We start from the raw sequence: 22,265 nt of genomic DNA on the forward strand, positions 1-22,265 counted from the left end.
TCCACAGGACAACCATTCAACACATGGATGATGATGATGCATATGGTCTCCACATGAAATAGAGAGGAGAACAGCTGGAAAGAGCGGTTCCTACTCTGGTCACTGGTGAACTTGACATCACCACTTACTGCGTGGATGACAAATAATTTGGGTTAGAATAAAGAGAACCTCCCTATCCAATTGTTGCATAGACACATAACTGTACACCCTGTACAGAATTATTAGGCAAATGAGTATTTTGACCACATCATCCTCTTTATGCATGTTGTCTTACTCCAAGCTGTATAGGCTCGAAAGCCTACTACCAATTAAGCATATTAGGTGATGTGCATCTCTGTAATGAGAAGGGGTGTGGTCTAATGACATCAACACCCTATATATTGAGAAGTAAAAGAAGCTTTAATCACCAAGCATGCGACGTTTCAATCCTCTCAATGGGATTTTTCTCAAGAAAAATCCCATTGAGAGGATTGAAACGTCGCATGCTTGGTGATTAGAGGTTCTTATACTTCTTCACTACTTGGATGTGCTGCGGATTTCATTTATTCTATATATATATATATATATATATATATATATATATATATATATATGGAAAATGCAAATGTGATAGCACTCTGCATCCAGCATTCTGCCCTGCCTCCATGCTGGATGAGGCATTGGTGTACATTTTGGCCAAAGCGTAATAAGCCACTCACCACGTCAAGGTCGCCTCTATTAAGTGGTCCCTAACACTAGTTCCTACCTGTTTATGGGCCATGACAGCCACACAAAGTCCAGGGAATGCAGGTCAGCGTGCACGCCAAGCACACTCTGCTTTTAACCCCGTCCGGTGGCATTACAGCTTTCATCGGATCCAAGGATGCAAGTACCAACATGCACGCTGAGCCCACCATATACTTCTCCTGGAGCCAAATGGCTACTGGTAGGTTCTATACAAGCAGACTCAGTTTTATACTGACTTTAAAACCAGCCTCCAGGACAGATTGACTGGTCAGGTGTGCATGACTCCAAGGAGATTGCCACGCCTCCAATATATACTACAAAGACTTCTTTATACTTCTTTATTTTCATGACTATGAAGGCATCAAAACTAGGAATTAACACATGTGGAATTATATACATAACAAACAAGTGTGAAACAACTGAAAATATGTCATATTCTAGGTTCTTCAAAGTAGCCACTTTTTGCTTTGATTACTGCTTTGCACACTCTTGGCATTCTCTTGATGAGCTTCAAGAGGTAGTCCCCTGAAATGGTCTTCCAACAGTCTTGAAGGAGTTCCCAGAGATGCTTAGCACTTGTTGGCCCTTTTGCCTTCACTCTGCGGTCCAGCTCACCCCAAACCATCTCATTGGGTTCAGGTCCGGTGACTGTGGAGGCCAGGTCATCTGGCGCAGCACCCCATCACTCTCCTTCATGGTCAAATAGCCCTTACTTTCAAAGTTTTCCCAATTTTTCGGCTGACTGACTGACCTTCATTTCTTAAAGTAATGATGGCTACTCGTTTTTCTTTACTTACTTTTTTCTTGCCATAATACAAATTCTAACAGTCTATTCAGTAGGACTATCAGCTGTGTATCCACCTGACTTCTCCTCAACGCAACTGATGGTCCCAACCCCATTTATAAGGCAAGAAATCCCACTTATTAAACCTGACAGAGCACACCTGTGAAGTGAAAACCATTTCAGGGGACTACCTCTTGAAGCTCATCAAGAGAATGCCAAGAGTGTGCAAAGCAGTAATCAAAGCAAAAGGTGGCTACTTTAAAGAACCTAGAATATGACATATTTTCAGTTGTTTCACACTTGTTTGTTATGTATATAATTCCACATGTGTTAATTCATAGTTTTGATGCCTTCAGTGTGAATCTACAATTTTCATAGTCATCAAGATAAAGAAAACTCTTTGAATGAGAAGGTGTGTCCAAACTTTTGGTCTGTACTGTATATATATATATATATATATATATATATATAACACAATGCAGACTGTTGAAATACTGAAGGAGGGATAGTTGCAGTTTTCAGGCCATTACATTGATCCAATTACTTGCCGTATCGTCAGGAATTTATTCTGTCATTATTGGAAGTGGTTCTGATTTGCAATTATTTTGGGATGATTTTTACATTCAATTAAGGGGCACCGCTATGGGCTCTAACGTTGTGCCAAAGTTTGCCAACATGCAAGGCTGAGGACCATATCTTTGTGTCCCACCATTTGGAAGGGGTGGAGAAACACAAATGTTGTATTCTGATATTGATTGGTAGTTTTGAACAGCTGAGTATGTCTCATTCTGTCCTCAATACAATTCACCCAGTGGTAAAATTCACCCTGGTGAATTCAAGATTTTTTTTTTTTTAGACACCACCGTGTACATTGAGCCCATAGGGAGGAACCACCAGCTCTCCTGACATTTCTGTTTTAGTAAATACAAGTCTTTCCTGTTTTTTTCTTACATCTGTGTTCTGCCTTTCCTCTGTTATTCGTCCTAGAAGTTTATTAATAAATCAACTACTGGTTGTTAACCAACCATTGTCAAACAGGTGTGTCTCTACACAGTCTGATAATGTCAGCAATGAATGGACACCTTCACACACAGCAGATTTTGTTCAAAAATTTCTAAAACTGATAATCCCTTCCTTTCATCTGGAAGGGGTTGTTTTGACGGAAAGCACATGGATTTCTAAAAGCTCCCTTCAAGTTAGGCTACGTACTTTCCCATTAGAGTTTTCAATTCCGCTATTGAGATCCATCATAGGATCTCAATAGCTGAAGAAAACGTTTCAGTTTTGTCCCCATTGATTGTCAATGGGGACAAAACTGAACTGAACTAAATAGAATGCACCAAAACGCATTCCGTTCCATTTGGTTGCGTCCCCATTGCGAAAAGAAAAATGCTGCAAGCAGCGTTTTCCTGTCCGCGATGTGGTGCGGAGCAAGACGGATCCGTCCTGAGAAACAATGTAAGTTAATGGTGGCGGATCCGTTTTATCTGACACAATAGAAAACGGATCCGTCCCCCATTGACTTTCAATGGTGTCCAAGACGGTTCCATCATAGCTATATAAGACATAATAATACAACCGGATCCGTTTATGACGAATGCATGTAGTTGTATTATCGTAACAGAAGCGTTTTTGCAGATCCATGACGGATCTGCAAAAAATGCTAATGGAAAAGTAGCCTTAATGGAACTGATGTTAAGGGGAATAAAATTATTTACTAAGTTGTGTCAGGAGAGGCAACTGGTCCTCATAACCTATGTACAGACTTATACTTCAAGCCTACAGATACAAATCAGCCGAGATTTGAAAGTTTCCACTGAAGATGTAACTTACAGCTATTTATTAAAGGGGTTTTCTGATACTTTTTTAAAATTACCTCAGCAGTAGGCAGGATCATAAAACAAAGAAAAAACATTTACTCGTCTGCTAAAGGTCTTTCTGGTCCAGGGCTGCAAATATGATAGACAGATACGAGATAGACAGATACACTGCCTGTCCAAAAAAAAAGTCACCACCTGGATTTAACTAAGCAAATAGTTATGAGCCTCCTATTGGAAGATTACGGTACTACATGGGCGATTATCTTTCAGCTGGCAACAAGTTATTTAACCCCAACTGGTGCAATGAGTTGCTTCTCATTTCTTAAACAACCATGTCGAAAGACACATCTCATGGAAAAGATGTTAGTCTGTTTGAGAAGGGTCAAATCATTGGCATGGATCAAGCAGAGAAAACATCTAAGGAGATTGCAGAAACTATTAAAATTGGGTTAAGAACTGTCCAACGCATTATTAAAAACTAGAAGGATAGTGGAGACCCATCGTATTCGAGGAAGAAATGTGGCGGGAAAAAAATCCTGAATGATCGTGATCGGCGATCACTTCAACGTTTGGTGAAATCAAATCGAAGAAAAACAACAGTAGAACTCAGGGCTATGTTTAATAGTGAAAGTAAGAGCATTTCCACACGCACAATGTGAAGGGAACTCAAGGGATTGGGACTGAACAGCTGTGTAGCCGTAAGAAAACCACTAATCAGTGAGGAAAACCACAACAAAAAGGCTTCAATTTGCAAGGGAGCATAAAGATTGGACTCTGGAGCAATGGAAGAAGGTCATGTGGTCTGATGAGTCCAAATGTATCCTGTTCCAGAGTGATGGGCGCATCAGGGTAAGAAGAGAGGCAGATGAAGTGATGCACCCATCATGCCTAGTGCCTACTGTACAAGCCTGTGGGGGCAGTGCTATGATCTGGGGTTGCTGCAGTTGGTCAGGTCTAGGTTCAGCAACAGTATGTGCTCCAAGAATGAGGTCAGCGACTACCTGAACATACTGAATGACCAGGTTATTCCATCAATGGATTTTTTCTTCTTTGATGGCACGGGCATATTCCAAGATGACAATGCCAGGATTCATCGGGCTCAAATTGTGAAAGAGTGGTTCAGGGAGCATGAGACATCATTGTCACACATGGATTGGCCACCACAGAGTCCGGACCTTAACCTTATTGAGAATCTTTGGGATGTGCTGGAGAAGGCTTTGCACAGCGGTCAGACTCTACCATCATTAATGCAAGATCGTGGTGAAAAATTAATGCAACACTGGATGGAAATAAATCTTGCAACATTGCAAAGCTTATCGAAACAATGCCACAGCGAATGCGTGCCGTAATCAAAGCTAAAGGCGGTCCAACAAAATATTTTTGATGGCTACTTTTTTTTTTGGACGGACAGCGTATAACTTTGATAGATAGGAGATAGATAGATAGATAGATAGATAGATAATAGATAGATGATAGATAGATAGATAATAGATAAACACTTCATATAAATATATCTATATATAGAATATTTATTTCATTATTTCTTCTGTATAAAAATAAAAAGTTTACATTATATTTCATCATCACAGAAAGATCAGTGCGGATAGTTATTGTCTCCGTACTTCAGGGTGATCCAGATCATACTTTTCTAACTCTGAACCTTCTTTACTGTCCGTAAGCGTATGGTTGAATGTAAGAAAAACGTCACGGCTTCCCATTCTCCGGTGATCTAGAATGCGGTGTAATATTTTTCCATGGTGCTAATGATGTCGCTGTTCCTTTCAAGAGCATCAATGACGCGCTGCATTACAGTTTCACTGATGCTGGAACCAAACGTCTGTCGCACACAATTCAGTATGTGGAGGAAGTGGCAGCCTTTATCAGCATCTACAGTAGAAGACAGCAAATATTTACAGTATATATATATATATATATATATATATATATATATACAGTACAGACCAAAAGTTTGGACACACCCTCTCATTCAAAGAGTTTTCTTTATTTTCATGACTATGAAGGCATCAAAACTATGAATTAACACATGTGGAATTATATACATAACAAACAAGTGTGAAACAACTGAAAATATGTCATATTCTAGGTTCTTCAAAGTAGCCACCTTTTGCTTTGATTACTGCTTTGCACACTCTTGGCATTCTCTTGATGAGCTTCAAGAGGTAGTCACCTGAAATGGTCTTCCAACAGTCTTGAAGGAGTGCCCAGAGATGCTTAGCACTTGTTGGCCCTTTTGCCTTCACTCTGCGGTCCAGCTCACCCCAAACCATCTCGATTGGGTTCAGGTCCGGTGACTGTGGAGGCCAGGTCATCTGGCGCAGCACCCCATCACTTTATGGTCAAATAGCCCTTACTTTCAAAGTTTTCCCAATTTTTCGGCTGACTGACTGACCTTCATTTCTTAAAGTAATGATAGCCACTCGTTTTTCTTTACTTAGCTGCTTTTTTCTTGCCATAATACAAATTCTAACAGTCTAGTCAGTAGGACTATCAGCTGTGTATCCACCTGACTTCTCCTCAACGCAACTGATGGTCCCAACCCCATTTATAAGGCAAGAAATCCCACTTATTAAACCTGACAGGGCACACCTGTGAAGTGAAAACCATTTCTGGGAACTACCTCTTGAAGCTCATCAAGAGAATGCCAAGAGTGTGCAAAGCAGTAATCAAAGCAAAAGGTGGCTATTTTGAAGAACCTAGAATATGACATATATTCAGTTGCTTCACACTTGTTTGTTATGTATATAATTCCACATGTGTAAATTCATAGTTTTGATGCCTTCAGTGTGAATCTACAATTTTCATAGTCATGAAAATAAAGAAAACTCTTTGAATGAGAAGGTGTGTCCAAACTTTTGGTCTGTACTGTATATATATATATATATATATATATATATATATACAGATGAAACCAGAAGTTTACATACACTATATAAAAAGGCACATATGCATGTTTTTCTCAATTATGCAGTATATCTTGGCCTGCTACACCACTTAGCTGTTAAATTATAAATATCAAACCAATGGCCAGCTTCTTATAAAATACAATGCAATATTTTAATAAATACCATACAATGTTTTAATAACCCATTAAAAAAGAAATAAAAAAAATATATAAAATAAGCAACATACACAACTGACTATTATTTCATATATAGCCGTTCATAATTAATTAGTTTATAGTCACAGTCCCTCTATTCATTATAGTGCGGAGCTCTCGCACTGTTTTAGAAGTAATAACACAGTTTTTCTATATGCTGAATATACATTGGACAGACGTGTCTGAATAGGGCTGAGTTCAGCCATTGATGATTATCCATGTCGCACTGCTATGATGATTATCTATGTCCGCAGTTATTGAGAAAAACGAACTTTTATAATATGCTAATTAGCCTCTAGGAGCATGGGGATGTTGCCCCTGCTCCTAGAGGCTCCGTTCTCCCACCTCTGGCCACGCCCTGCTACACTAGATTGACAGGGCCAGGCATCGTTGGTCTCCTACCTCCGGTCCGGTCTGCCGTGCCCCCCCTGCTCCTAGAGGCTAATTAGCATATCATAAACGTTCGTTTTTCTAAATAACGGTGGCAGGCAGTGAGATGGCACCAATACAGTTATGTTCCGCTGACATTAGCACATCGCTAATGTCAGCCAGCTTAGTACCCATTTTTCAGGTGACAGAAACCCTTTAACTTCCTGGCTGATGTCTTGAGATGTTGCTTCAGTATTTCCACATAATCTTCTTTCCTCATGTGTCCATCTATTTTGTGATGTGTACCAGTCGCTCCTGCAGCAAAACAACCCCACAACATGATGCTGCCACCCCTGTGGCCATGGTCATTGTGGCCAAAAAGTTCAATTTTTAGTTTTGTCAGACCACAGGACATGTCTCCAAAATTGTAGGTCTTTGCAAACATTAATCTGGCTTTTTTATGTTTATTTTGAAGTAATGGCTTTGTCACAATGTAGGGGGAGGGTAGGTATATAGAAAGACAACAGAAGTAAAATGACCAGAAACTAGGCCTCACGGCTAGGGAAAGGGAAATGGTGACCACCTAGGAAACCCTAAACCTAGCCCTGACTCCTGTCAGTATGAATACACCCTGAAGGTGGGAAAATTCATACACCGGAAACCTAGGCCCTAGTAACCCTGAATAGCCCTAGGAGTAGTGAGAGGGTCTTAGACCACTGGTTCCTTCCCAGATAAACGAACCAGCGCCTCCCTGAGGCCTAGTAAACAACGAGCAAATGCGAACAACAAATTACAAAAGGGAAGTACACTTATCTTCAATAGAAAATGGATGAGCAGGAATTCAGATGAGGACCACACACCAGCTCTTCCAACTCCAGGCACATAATATCAACCGCATGGTATGAAGTGTGAGTCCAGACTAAATAGAGGAGCAGTAATGACCACAAGCTACACCTGTGAACAAGCTACACAAGTAATGACCACAAGCTACACAAGTGAAAACAGATAGGCTGTCAGATAACCTAACGTGCAGCCAGTCTCTCAGATCTTCTAACCTCTGTCATAGCTGGACATTCCCATCTTGTTTGTACTTGCGTATAATTGTTTATACAGATGAATGAGGCACCTTCAGGTATCTTGAAATTGCACCTAAGGTTGAACCAGACTTGTGCAAGTCCACAATTCTCTTCCTGATATCTTGGCTGATTTCTTTAGACTTTCCCATGATGCTACACAAAGAAGCAGTGTGTTTCAGGTGTGCATTTAAATACATCCACAGGTGTGTCTCTAATTAACTCAGATGTTGCCAACAAACCAAACAGAAGCCTCCAAACACATGACAAGATACCAGCGCCGTACATGTACTGCACTGGAAAGTGGGTCCGAAATCCCAGCGCCATACATGTACAGGAGCTGCGCCCGCCGGATTAGCGGCAGGGGTCTGGCAGTCACTGATAGCTGGACCCCTGCTGTATGCTCCGGCATAGGTGAAAACACTGATGCCGGCACATAAACCCTCTCACTGCCGCAGTCAGCGCTGACCGCGGCACGTGCAGGATCCTGCCGGGTGCGGGATGGCCATTGGATCCCCGGGCTGCTGTGACGGGGACCTGATGGCAGGGAAGGCAGCCCGTGAGATCCAGGAGGCAGGCTGAAGTGTATTACAGTGTGTAATACACTGACAGCCAATGCATTACAATACAGAAGTATTGTAATGCATTGTAAAGGGGATCAGACCCCCAAAAGTTGAAGTCCCAGAGTGGGACAAAAAAATAAAGTGAAAAAGAAGTTAAAAAAATTAAGTTTTACATGAAAAATTAAGTTTCAAGTAAAAAAAATAAAAACGCGTCCTTTTCCTAAAATAAAGTAAAAAATAAATTGAAAAAAATAGGGGAAAAAAAGAAAAGTAGACATATTAGGTATCTCCGCATCCGTATCGACCGGCTCTATAAAAATATCACATGACCTAACCCCTCATGTGAACACCGTCAAAAAAATGTAATAAAAACTGTACCTTACATCACTAAAAGTGCAACACAAAGCGATCAAAAAGGCATATGCCCCCCAAAATAGTACCAAACTAACCGTCACCTCATACCGCTAAAAATGATACCCTACCTAAGACAATCGCCCAAAAATTAAAATAATATGACTCTCAGACACTAAAATATGTTTTTTTTTTGTTTAAAAAATGCTGTTGTGTAAAACTTAAATAAATAATAAAAGTATACATATTAGATATCGCTGCATCCGTCAAAACCTGCTGTATAAAAATATCACATTAACTAACCCCTCAGATGAACACTGTAAAAAAAAAAAAGGGTAAAAAAATCTTTTTTTTCACCTTACATCACAAAAAGTGTAATACCAAGCGATCAAAAAGTCATATGCACCCTAAAATAATACCAATCAAACTTTCATCTCATACTGAAAAAAATGAGCCCCTACATGAGACAGTCGCCCAAAAAATAAAACAACTATGGCTTTCAGAAATGCTTTATTATGTAAAACTGAAACAAACAACCAAAAAAAGTTGTATATTTGGTATTGTCGCATCCATAGCAACCGGCTCTATAAAAATACCACATGATCTAACCTGTCAGATGAACATTGTGAATAACAAAAATTAAAAACGGTGCCAAAACAGCTATTTTTTTTTCTTGCCTCACAAAAAGTGTAATATACAGCAACCAAAAATCATATGTACCCTAAAATAGTACCAACAAAACTGCCACTTTATCCCGTGGTTTCCAAAATGGGGTCTTGTTTTGGAGTTTCTACTCTAGGGGTGCATCAGGTGGGCTTCAAATGCTACAAGGCAACTTATAATTATCCCAGTGAAATCTGCCCTCCAAAAACCATATGGCATTCCTTTCCTTCTGCGCCCTGCCGTGTGCCTGTACAGCAGTTTATGACCACATATGGGGTGTTTCTGTAAACTACACAATCAGGGCAATAAATATCGAGTTTTGTTTGGCTGTTAACCCTTGCTTTGTTACAAAAAAAAAAAAGGATTAAAATGGAAAATCTTCCAAAAAAGTGAAATTCAGAAATTTCATCTATATTTTTCTTTAATTCTTGTGGAACACCTAAAGGGTTAAGAAAGTTTGTAAAATGGGGGGGCGGAGCTAGCGCCAGAGAGAGATGGTGGTGTGCGTCTGAGCTCCGTCTGACTTACAGAGCTATACCGCAGCTTACACTAGCTATACCGATCAGACAATGGTCAAAATCGGCAACCCGAGACAGGGAGACACCCTGCAACACCAGAAACCATCCATTACCTCAGGGGACATGGACAAATTCATTAAAAAAGCGGCGGCAATATATGTCGCGAAAGAACCTAAGATGGCGCCCGCAGCTGCCCCTGAAGAAGAAAACATGCTCTCAGAGGAAAAAGACAGCGATGCAGAAGAAACGGGCGGACGTCAAAATTTACCCATCTCCAGAAAATACCTGAAGTCTGTCCTCACCAAAGCCCTGGAGCCACTGGTTAGCGAGGTCTCTTCCCTGAGACAAGATATCAGACACATCGGGGGTAGAGTGGAGGATCTGGAGTCGGCGCATAATGCGGTGCTAGATTTTCAGACGGCGGCCTCCAGCAGCCTGCAAAAGGTACAATCGCATCTTAACCATGTTTATGCAGCACTGGAGGACCAAGAGAACCGAGGTAGGAGGAACAATTTAAGATTCCGCGGTCTGCCCGAATCAATCCTCCCCTCAGAAATACCGGAGGCAATGAAGGCCCTATGTGAGCAATTACTAGGCCCTGATTATCCCAGCCCGACTATTGAAAGGGCTCACAGGGCCCTCAGGCCTAAGCCAAAACCGGCCGAACCGTCAAAAGACGTAATTTGCCGTTTCCTAAACTTCCAGGATAAGGAAGCTATTTTAGAGTGCGCAAGAAAGAAAACTGAAGTCCTTTTCAGGGATTATAGAATCCATGTGTATCAAGACCTAGCACCACTTACGCTGAAAAAGCGCAAGGCGCTGAAACCCCTCACAGAATGGCTCATCCAGAGGAAAATTACATACAGATGGACTTTCCCCTTTGGCATCTCGTTCCTGTACGATGGTGGCAGGATCACGATTAGATCCCACGCCGACCTAGATCAAGTGTTGCAGCATCTAGAGATCCCCGACATGAAAATTGAGAACTGGGATTTGATCCAGGATGTCGCGTCCCTACCAGAAGTCCCTAGGCCGCAGCTCTTTGAACCTAGGAGGACCCCTAAAGCACAGCGCCAGAGAAAGAAAACTAACCCAATCACTCCCAGACGTCTATCCACAGACTCATTTTGACCCAACTGGAGATTATCGGTTGTTTGATGGTTGTATAGGAGCTATTCCCCACGAAAGGGAATAATGTAGTTTTTGTTTGCTATCTCCTATAAGTTTATTGCTCTTATTACCTACATATATTGTCTCCAGTGGTCGGCATTACTGCCATTAGGGCACAGAAGGTACAATATATGTAATCTGTATAACCTGTCTCCCCCCCCCCCCCCCCTCTATACCACTTTTCTCCCCCCCCTCCCCCCCCCCTTTTATTCCCCCTACCCCCCCCTCCCTCCTCCTCTACCACCCAGAATGTCGATACGATGAGCATTAACACAAAGCAATACTTTACCTAGTATTAAGTAACCGGAAATCATTCTTCCCCAGTTTCGGGCATTTATCTTTTCTGCCACCTTCCATTGATCTGGCCGGTAGTATTGGAGCAGGTGGTAATCCACTGGTCTACTTCCCTCCTCCGATACGTACTGGTGGCATATTGGGTGGAGCTCTGTACCGTAAGGGTTTACCCATACTCCCCCCCACACATAGAGCAATGCCTCTAATATGTTGTTCACACCTTTTGTTCTTTTTTTGTTATTCTAGTTACCACTCTATTAACTTCAACATGTTACCTGATGACATCAGACGGATGGCTTTGGTATGGGATGCAAGTAAAAGGTTTGATATGTCCAAGCCCACACTTTTCCATCACCACACAACTAGCATGGCTTCCACCTCCCCCTGTATTCCAGATGGGTGACCTAAAAATAGCATCTTACAATGTGAGAGGCTTCAATTCGCCAGCTAAAAGGGGTCAGGTATTTGGAATGATGAGGAGAGAGGGAGTAAAGGTAGTTTTTCTCCAAGAAACTCACCTGAAGCTGGGTCATTTCCCAAATCTGTCATACTCATATTACTCCCAATGGTACCATAGCGGCTCAAACTCTTCCAACTCAAAAGGGGTTAGCATTGGATTTCAGAGAGGAGTCCAATTCCAACACATTGACCAGATCTTGGACCCTGAGGGTAGGTTTGTAATGCTGAAGGGGAAAATAGACCAACACATCTATACATTTGTCAGCGTATATGCTCCTAATAGGAAACAAATCCCCTGGCTAAAAAACGTTTTAGACAAAGTAAACAAATTTGGAGAGGGGACCTTGGTGTTGGGTGGTGACTTTAACCTTGTAATAAATCCTCTTTTGGATTCTTCTTCGGGCAAATCTGTACATTCCCAGTCAGCTGTTAGATCCCTGACTTCGAAGTTATGGAAAGCTCAACTCATAGATGTTTGGCGAACTTTCCATCCAGACACCAAGGATTACTCCTTTTATTCAACAGTTCATGACTCATATCAGCGTCTGGACTACATTTTTGTCTCCAAAAACCATCTGCAATATTGTAGAGACACCAACATAGGAAATATCCTATTATCTGATCACTCCCCTATTTACCTGTCCCTGTCTCCTCCAAAGAAAAACAGTACCTCTAGATCTTGGAGGTTAAATGAGCAGCTGTTAGGCAACCTTGAATCCAGATCAAAAATTAAAACAGTCCTGAAAGATTACTTTGACCTAAATGTCTCACCTGAAATATCCCCCCAGACCCTATGGGATGCCCATAAGACAGTTTTAAGAGGCCAATGTATCAGCATTGGAACCTATCTTAAAAAAGCAAGGAACAAACAGATAGATGAGCTACACGCGAACATAACTAAATTAGAACAAATACATAAAATTTCCCTGCTCAAGAGCCACCTAGAGGAATTGAATAGTTATAGACGCTCTCTTAAGGATATTCTTAATTCCCTGTCAGCAAAGTACTACCTCAATTCTCAGCACAAGATATTTGCCCACGGAAATAAGGCCACCAAATTCGTGATGAGCAGAGTCAAAAAGAGGAAATCAGGCAACTTTGTCCATGAACTTTCAAACACATCAGGCTCACACATCTTCGACTCAGAACTGATCGCTTCGAAATTTAGAGATTATTATGAATCTCTATATAACTTAGACACTCATACTCCCCCTCTGCCCTCCCCTGATCCCTCATCTTCTATTTTAGCGTATTTAGAAAAACTACACCTGCCTACTCTGACTGAAGAGAATAGAACATTGCCTCTCCCTTTACTCCAAAAGAACTCTTAGAAGTCATACGCAACTCGCCCAAAGGGAAAAGCCCAGGCCCTGATGGCCTCCCTATCTCATATTACTCAACATTTCATGACACCCTTATCCCACATTTAATCCCACTGTTTAACCTGACCTTATCCGGCATACCACTATCTAACGACATGACCAAAGCCCATATCGTGTTAATCCCTAAAGAGGGTAAGGATCCCACACTCTGCCCTAGCTATAGGCCTATCTCTCTCCTTAACATCGACCTTAAACTCCTAGCTAAAATGTTAGCAAACCGCCTAGCCTCAATCTTACCCTCTCTGATACACAGAGATCAGACTGGCTTTGTTAGGGGGAGAGAGGGCAAAGATAATACTGCTAGAGTTCTTAATGTTCTCTTCCACGCGAAAAAGAAATCCTTGCCCTTAGTCCTTCTCAGCACTGATGCTGAGAAGGCTTTTGACAGGGTCAGATGGTCATTTATGAATACGGTCCTCTCCTCACAGAAATTTCCGCCCCCTTTCCTCTCAGCCATAAACGCCATGTACTTAAAAGCTTCCGCCTCCATCTCAGTCAACAATACTATATCCTCCCCTTTCACTATCAGAAATGGCACTAGGCAGGGCTGCCCCCTTTCCCCTCTTCTTTTCGTTTTAACTATGGAACCTTTGCTGCAGGTCATTAGATCTGATAGAGACATTAAGGGTGTAGACCTAGGGGATCAGGAACATAAGACGGCGGCCTTTGCCGACGACTTATTGATGCTGATCAGCAATCCGATAACGGCACTCCCTAAAATCTTTCACCATCTGGAGACGTTCGGTAACATGTCCAACTTTAAGGTTAACCATGGGAAATCCTTAATCATACATACTGTCCTCTCTTCCAGTCTAGCAAAAAGCCTAGAACAAAATTCACCCTTTAATTGGTCAAGTCCTCACCTTACTTACCTAGGGGTAAAGATTAGCAAGGACCCTTCCCAATTATTTGCTTTAAATTACCTACCTCTCCTGAGTCATATCTCCACCTCCCTCAAAGATCCAGACCTGCCAATCCTATCCTGGTTTGGTAGGAAGAACCTACTCACATCCTTGGTGTTACCCAAATTGACTTACTTAATTCAGGTTCTCCCTATCCCTATCCCCTCCTCATACTATTCTTCCCTCCGATCGTTATTCAGTGCCTTCATTTGGTCAAAGAAGAAAGCCCGTCTTTCCTATAAAACCCTAAACAAACCAAAAACCCTGGGAGGTATAGCCCTTCCAGATCCAGAGCTATACGGAAATGCAGTCCTGATGGCCAGAGTAGTTGATTGGTTGAGAGCCCCCCCCACATAAATCCTGGGTCCAAATAGAACATTCATTAATTAACTCATCTTTTAGGATGCTGTTGTTAGGATATAAATGTATGCCCCCCTTTCCCTCAGAGGTAACACCGATAATTAGGGCTACCTATAATGCCTGGAAATGGTTCCAAACTACCTATCTACATGTTCCCTTCCCTTCTCCCCTCCTCCGGCTAGGTGACATCCTGCGAATAGCCCCTAAAACATTAAGGGATAGTCTACCCACACACCTAAGAGACTCGGTTATTAACCTGAGAGATCTTCTCATAGACAACACTTCTCTATCATTAGATAAGCTGAGAGAGAATCTCGCAATTCCTCCTTCTCGCATACTCAATAACCCCATATACTTTATCAAGACATACATGTCCTTACACACCACAATGGGAGATTTAACAAGACCTCTAACATGGTTTGAAAGTTTGATAGATAGCTCAATGTCTCCCAAAAATATCATTTCACAGCTGTATAGTAGATTTAGGTCTCATTCTCCCAATGTTTTACCCTCATTCATTGGCCTATGGGAAAGAGACCTAGATCGGACCTTTACTAGCAAGGAAATCACCACTATACTACAATCTCCGCATAAATCATCTAGATGTGTTCGTATTCAAGAAAACGGATACAAGATCATAACTAGATGGTACAAGACCCCAGATATAGTCTCCAGGTACTCATTGTCTGGATGTGACAAGTGCTGGAGATGTCTCTTAGAAAGAGGCTCTTTCATCCATATTTGGTGGAGATGCCCTAGACTCCTGAAATGGTGGGAAAGAATATTCCATGTAACCAACCACATATGTGGAGCAGACCTAATACCTTCTCCAGAAATAGCACTCCTAAATGTATTTCCGTCCGGACAGAGGATCACTAACAAGATTCTTTTTAAACATCTGATAGCAGCTGCTAGACTTCTCATTCCGAGATTATGGCTCTCTACAGAAACTCCTTCCATTGAACAATGGCTACTAAAAGTAGACCAAATCCATAGATTTGAAGAAATTTCCTCTTGGGAATTGAGAAACTTCCAAAGTTTCACGAAAGTATGGAAAGACTGGAAGACATTTAGGAGTCTCAAGGACATGTCACAACTATATCCTTAGTTTCAGGATTTTATTGTAATTTGAATGCTCTGGTGTATTGGACCCCTTTACCTTTACCTTTACCTGACCCCTCGGACCTAAATGAGCTCTTCACACCAAACCATGTAAGTTAAACAAAGCATGCACCCATACCAATCCATCACCGTACATAATACCATCCTGTACTGTTCAAGTAGCCTTCTTGACAAGATTTGTTTATTTGCAATGAACCAACCCATTGACATGTAAATGTATACCGTGTCATCAGTGGTACTGTTTTACTTTATGTTTCTTACTTGTGAGGATGCCTCCTCCGCCTGTTATATCTTTTTTGATTTCAATAAAAAAAATTGAAAAAAAAAAAAAAAAAAAAAAAAAAAAAGAAAGTTTGTAAAATCAGTTTTGAATACCTTGAGGGGTGTAGTTTCTAAAATGGGGCAATTTATGGGTGGTTTCTATTATGTAAGCCGCACAAAGTGACTTCAGATCTGAACTGGTCCCTAAAAAGTGGGTTTTGGAAATTTTCAAGATTTGCTTCTAAACTTCTAAGCCTTCTAACGTCCCCAAAAAATAAAATGACATTCACAAAATGATCCATAGTAATCTTAATGTATGTAAACTTCTGACTTTGCAGAAAGTAATAAAAATGCCTTAAAGCGAACCTTTCACCAGGATTTCACCTAATAAACTATTACCAGTACCTTATAGATTATCCTCATTCTGTTTCAATGCATTCTTGTGCCGCTTTCCTGGGATGTATATTGATGAAAAAAACGACTTATAAAGTCCTTGTCTCCAGCTCCTGCAGTCACGCTAGAAGTCAAGGGGGTAGCCCTTCCCTCACTCCGGGCTGTAACTCCCCTGCCCTAACCCCTCCTCTAAGTAGTGTAACTGACACCCCGCTCAGTCGCCGGGACCTCGCTTGTACAGGCGGCGCATGCGCTGTCGGACTCAAGCGCGATCCTGTAACTGAATCGCGCATGCGCCGTCCCCGATGCCTGCCTGTCTTCTCTTCCTCATGCGCGATTCAGTTACAGGATCGCGCTTGAGTCCGACGGCGCATGCGCCGCCTGTACAAGCGCGGTCCCGGCGACTGAGCGGGGTGTCAGTTACACTACTTAGAGGAGGGGTTAGGGCAGGGGAGTTACAGCCCGGAGTGAGGGAAGGGCTACCCCCTTGACTTCTAGCGTGACTTCAGGAGCTGGAGAAGAGTACTTTATAAGTAGTTTTTTTCATGAATATACATCCCAGGAAAGCGGCACAAGAATGCATTGAAACAGAATGAGGATAATCTATAAGGTACTGGTAATAGTTTATTAGGTGAAATCCTGGTGAAAGGTTCGCTTTAAAACATTCTCTCTCTCTCATTATTCCGGCATTTGGCAAATAATAATAATTATGGTAATCCTAATTGACCAAAAACAGGAAGGTTTATTCTGATTTCACGTCAGATATTGAAAAAACATGCATATGTGTCTTTTCATATAGTGTATATAAACTTTTCGTTTTAACTATATATATATATATATATTTATATTTATATGAGAAACACGTCACCCTGACATATGGTGGAGGTCTCAAATGTGGCTCTTAACCCCATTAAAGGGCCTGACCATTATCTGGGAAGAGGAAGCTGCACCATCACATTGGCCCCTCTCTGGTACATGAGGGGCACCAGCTGGGCAACAATGGAACAAAATAATGGACTCATCTGATTATAGAACAGATTTTCATAGATGTCTCTTGCTATGTCTACGCTTCAATGATCATGCAGATGATGAGAAGTATTTGCTGCCTAAACTTGGGCCTTAGTTCTGGCCATTTCTGAGACTGGTAAATCTAATAGTTACTTATAGTTATAGTTTTTGCCTATGTATTTGAAGAAACATGAAAAAAGGTTGTCGCAATTTTAAATTATTATGCAATAATTATGGGCAGTTTGGACAGTCATTGCTAAGCTTGTGCGAATGATGGGACTTCCTAAAGGAAACACCCGCGCTGGCAGATGACGGAGCTGGATCCTTAACCTGCAACGTCTCAATAACTGCCGTAATTAAATTGTCCACAATGGAGGATAGTTTGGATGATTGACCCTCCGGTGAGACAACATCCTCATCTGACCCTCTCTCCTCACAACATGCCTCTTCAACTGAGGACATGTCTGAGTAAAACACTATAGCAGGAGGAGGGGAGGCCGAGGACACGGGAGACACAGAACCCCTTTTGGGGGAGGAAGTTCTGGCCCATTTTGTGGGGCGGCCGCGATAGGCATGAGTCCGATGATCCCACAGTCGGACCGGTCAGAGGACTGCCTTGAGGACAAACGCCCCAATATATCCACAATAGCTTTGTTGGTATTGGAGACATCCTGCACCACCCTAGACAGGGAACGTGCCCATTCCGGTTCTTCCGTAGCTTGGGAAGCGGGAAGCAATGGATCTGGAGCAGAGCCACTAGATGGCGGCGCAGCACATGCAAAGCAGAGGGAGTCTGACTGAGGGGATGGAAATTTTGCACAACATGATGCGCAGACAAAATGACGCACCAAAGGGACCGCTTGCTTCTGGAGCTGGGGCTTGGGTTCAGACATAATGATTCCCCTGGCACCCCAATAAGGAAAAGGGAAGGGTTAGGCCCTGTAAGAAGGGACAAACAACACTCACCCAGCCTGTGTCCCTCCAAGCAGCAAGAACCATCAGCGTCCCGCCAGGTGCTTTAAATCCCGGAAGTGGGTGGAGCCCACTCTCCCTCTGCTCTGCCGCTGGTGTGGGCGGGGCCAACATAAACCCCACCCACAAAATGACGCCGGCTCTCAGCGCGCGTCAGGCCACGCGCAGGGGGGTCTGAGAGCGACGCCCCCAGTAGTAGGCCCCAAATGAAGCCAGGGCCTCAATTACTAATGGCCCCGCAGTCCTGTGGAAGCGGTGATGAGGACAACGACGCCGGACCAAGGAAGCGCCGCACGTGCGGCCACACAGCAGGAGCAGCCCCCTGAGCCCTGCACCAGGTACCATTAAAATTTACCGGGCTCCCATTACCGCCCATAGTACCCTGGGGCGACCACATGGGGGCCATCACTATGGGCAGTCTCTTACTTACCTGTCCGAATTTTTCTGCCCCCCTGGCTCCAGCCGGATCACACCTTCGGTGTGCTGCCCCTTGGTGAGGGACACCGGAAACAGAGGGGACTTTCGCTGGGGCAGCCGTGGTGATGCGCTTCGTGGCAGGAGACAGAGGTTTTTACAGGGACCTCTGGTCCTCCTTTTCTTCTAGAGAGTGGGAACGAGCAGGGGGTTTGGGTGACCCCCTGGTCTCCTGTCTCCTAGATGGAAGTGCAGGCAGTTTTTACCCAGACTGCCTGAAGCTTCCCGCTAGAAAAAAAGGGAGACAAAAGTAGTATATCAGCAGACCTGCAACACAGGAAGGTCTGCCTCCTACAGATACTAAGCTAAAACTGATTAGCTTTGTCCCTGCAGAAAGGGATATAGCTGAAGAGGGAGGAGCTTACACTTTGGGTGCTTACTGTCCGCCTCCTAGCGGCAACAGCTATACCCATGGTCAATGCCTGTGTCCCCCAATGAGATGGATGAGAAATCCATTTTACTCATCGCATTATATTAGTGGTGCCTGAAGCATCAGAGACTTAGGGTCCATTCACACGTCCGTTGTTTCTTTCCTGATCTGTTCTGTTTTTTGCGGAACAGATCTGGACCAGTTCTGTACCCATTCATTTTCAATGGGTCCTGAAAAAAAATCAGACATTGAGCTGTCCGATTTTTTTCAGGACCTATTGAAAATGAATGGGTACAGAACTGGTCCAGATCTGTTCCGCAAAAAACGGAACAGATCAGGAAAGAAACAACGGACGTGTGAATGGACCCTAAGTCTGGGCCTGCAAATAGTTATTTAGCTAGTTAGGACTTGCATGTTTGGCAGACTTTACAGAATTGTTCTGCGGCACAGTATTGACTTGCAGGCTCTGCTGTGTGCGCCATCGGCTAGGTTTGTTTTCTTTTGCGGCACAGCATCGACTTGCAGGCTCTGCTGTGCACGCCATCGCGATAGGTCTGTCCAACCGGACAGGGACAGTGACAGTGGGCCCGGGGTATAAGATCTTTGGTGCACCTTCACATTGTTGTGTTTATATTACTGTTTTAGTAAAGTTTCTGTCTTGCACAAAGCTGTGTGTTGTCGCCTTCCTCGTCTGTGATTTCGCTGTATCCTGGGGGTCCCTCCCCGGTTCACGGTCTTACACTACCACACAGGGCTAATGGAGACCTGCCGCTGCTTCATTACATCTAAGTCTTTAGATCAAAATGTCCTTAAAGGGAACCTGTCACCAGGATTTTGTGTATAGAGCTGAGGACATGGGCTGCTAGATGGCCACTAGCACATCCGCAATATCCAGTCCCCATAGCTCTGTGTGCTTTTATTGTGTAAAAAGAACGATTTGATACATATGCAAATTACCCTGAGATGAGTCCTGTCCCTGACTCCTCTCACGTACAGGACTCCTCTCAGGTTAATTTGCATATGGATCAAATAATTTTTTTTACACACTAAAAGCACACAGAGCTATGGGGACTGGGTATTGCGGATGTGCTAGCGGCCATCTAGCAACCCATGTCCTCAGCTCTATGCACAAAATCCAGGTGACAGGGTCCCTTTAAGATCAAGTCCAAAATTTGGACTGGTTGTAATTACTCTTTAGCATCAGCCAATTTCAGGTATTGAGGAATTGTGCCAGGTGGGTTCAGAAAAATTACCAAAGCTGCCAGAAATGCTTCCCTAAAATTTCCCAATGCAGTTCTAATAACTGACATATATTAGGGAATTGGAATTTTAATACGTAGTTTACACTCTAGATAAACCCATATACACAGTGAAAAAGATGAACATGTGTTGTTTTTAGCTTTCAGAAATCCTTAAAAAAAAGACCCCAAACGTTGCATATTATTACACAGAATATCCCCACCTGAAATTAACAAGTAATACTTACTAATGACCAGTAGATGGCGATGATTTCCACGATAGTGGCACATTCACCGTTATGCAGTGTAAGGCCTCATGCACACAGCCGTATCTGTTTTCCAGTCTGCAAATCGCAGATCTGCAAAACACGGACATCAGCTGTGTGTTCCGCAATTTCCAGTTCCACATGTCCAGCCCTTTGTTAAATTGCCTATTCTTGTCCGCAAAATGGACAAGAATAGGAGGTGTTTTTTTTTGGGGTCAGTGGAATGGAAATACAGATGCGGACAGAACACCCACTGAAATGGATGTGGATTGGATTCATGCTCAGGTGCATGAGGCTTTAACATCAGGAAAACATGACTGAGAAGGAGTCCACACACACAGTCACTTACGTCTCTGTCTCCGGCAATCCTCCTGAATGATGCTCAGCGCCAGTTTATGTAATTCTTTATCTCGATCCGTTACCTAAATGGAAAGTATCTTTAAGTACATACAGTATTTACAAGACCGACATATTTAAAGGAGCATTCTCACGTAACACATTTTATCACAGATAAATATATCACACCTTTGGGACCTGCACCAATTTTCAGGATGAAAATTGGAGGCACCCCTGTCCATATACAACCCTGGGAGCAGCCTATCTACTGGGACAGCAATGGGATCAGGTGAAGAAACTTTGGTGGCATATCGCTAGCATATGCCACCAGTGTCAGATAGGGACGGATTCCACCTCTGACACCTCTGACATCAGCATCTTTCTCTAAAATGGGCCATCGAACGTGAATGAGAGAACACTGCACATGCGCAGTGTGGTCTCCATTCATCTCTAAGTGAGTTCTGAAAATAGCCGAGAGAGCACGCTGCAGAAATGAATGGAGACCACGCTGCGCATGTGCAATGTACTCTTATTCCCGTTCAAGGGTCCATTTGAGAGAAAGGTGCTGATCATAGAGGTGGGATCCGTCCCTATCTGACATTGGTGGCATATGCTAGAATGTGCCACCAATGTCTCTGATGAGACAACCCCTTTAAATTCTTCTCTGCCTCAACATCATCTGCTCCCCATAAAGGTTAGATCGTTGTCCGGACCCGCAAAAAAAGGCAGGTTCAGCTAACAACACGCTAATATATAACGCTATATAAAAAAAAGCAAAAATAAAAATGCATTACTCATGTTATGCTGATGCTGAGTTACCACCTGTATAATGGTTGGTGTATTCACTCCCCTGCCCGTCTCTGCCCACAGTGATCAATGGGCTGTGTATGCATATATACAGCACCCAGAAATCAACCACAACTAAATTTTGTTGGAAAAAGGCATTTGCAGTTTTTTTCATGACAAATAGCTGGCATGGAACATTAGTAAATCCCCCCTATGTGTCCAGTGTATTCCCTGATGGCCTTGATCAGCCAAACTTCACAATATTTGGTGTGTGTTTTGGGTAATCAGAGATTGGACTTGTCCCCATTCTATGTTGACTTTCCATAGGGCCAGGGACATACACAGATATCACAGAGCCCTACAGGAACACATACTATGCGTCCCCCAACCAAAGCCCCAAACGTCCGCCTCGCCAACTTTGCCTGTTTTGTATCTTAGGAAAAATGTGAAGAGGTGCCCCAATCTGAAGCCTGGATGGTGTTCCAGT

General features: G+C 42.9%; 1 protein-coding gene across 3 annotated transcripts in view; it reads right to left on the bottom strand.

Moving 5' to 3' along the window:
* Window positions 1–4,886: 4,886 nt before the first annotated feature.
* The window catches only part of STN1 (STN1 subunit of CST complex), an 82,178-nt gene continuing 64,799 nt past the window's right edge, over window positions 4,887–22,265 (bottom strand). For 2 of the 3 annotated variants that reach the window (XM_040437225.1, XM_040437226.1), the window contains exons 9-10: window positions 21,006–21,078; window positions 4,887–5,217 (exon numbers count right to left, since the gene is read on the bottom strand). In XM_040437225.1, coding sequence (XP_040293159.1) covers window positions 5,060–5,217; window positions 21,006–21,078 — 231 coding nt within the window. In that variant the 3' untranslated portion in view covers window positions 4,887–5,059. Of the gene's footprint in view, window positions 5,218–18,884; window positions 19,004–21,005; window positions 21,079–22,265 lie in introns of those variants that run through there. The other variant, XM_040437227.1, reaches the window with a different exon arrangement.

Source organism: Bufo bufo, chromosome 6, assembly GCF_905171765.1.
Source record: "Bufo bufo chromosome 6, aBufBuf1.1, whole genome shotgun sequence".
NCBI classification, from domain to species: Eukaryota; Metazoa; Chordata; class Amphibia; order Anura; family Bufonidae; genus Bufo; species Bufo bufo.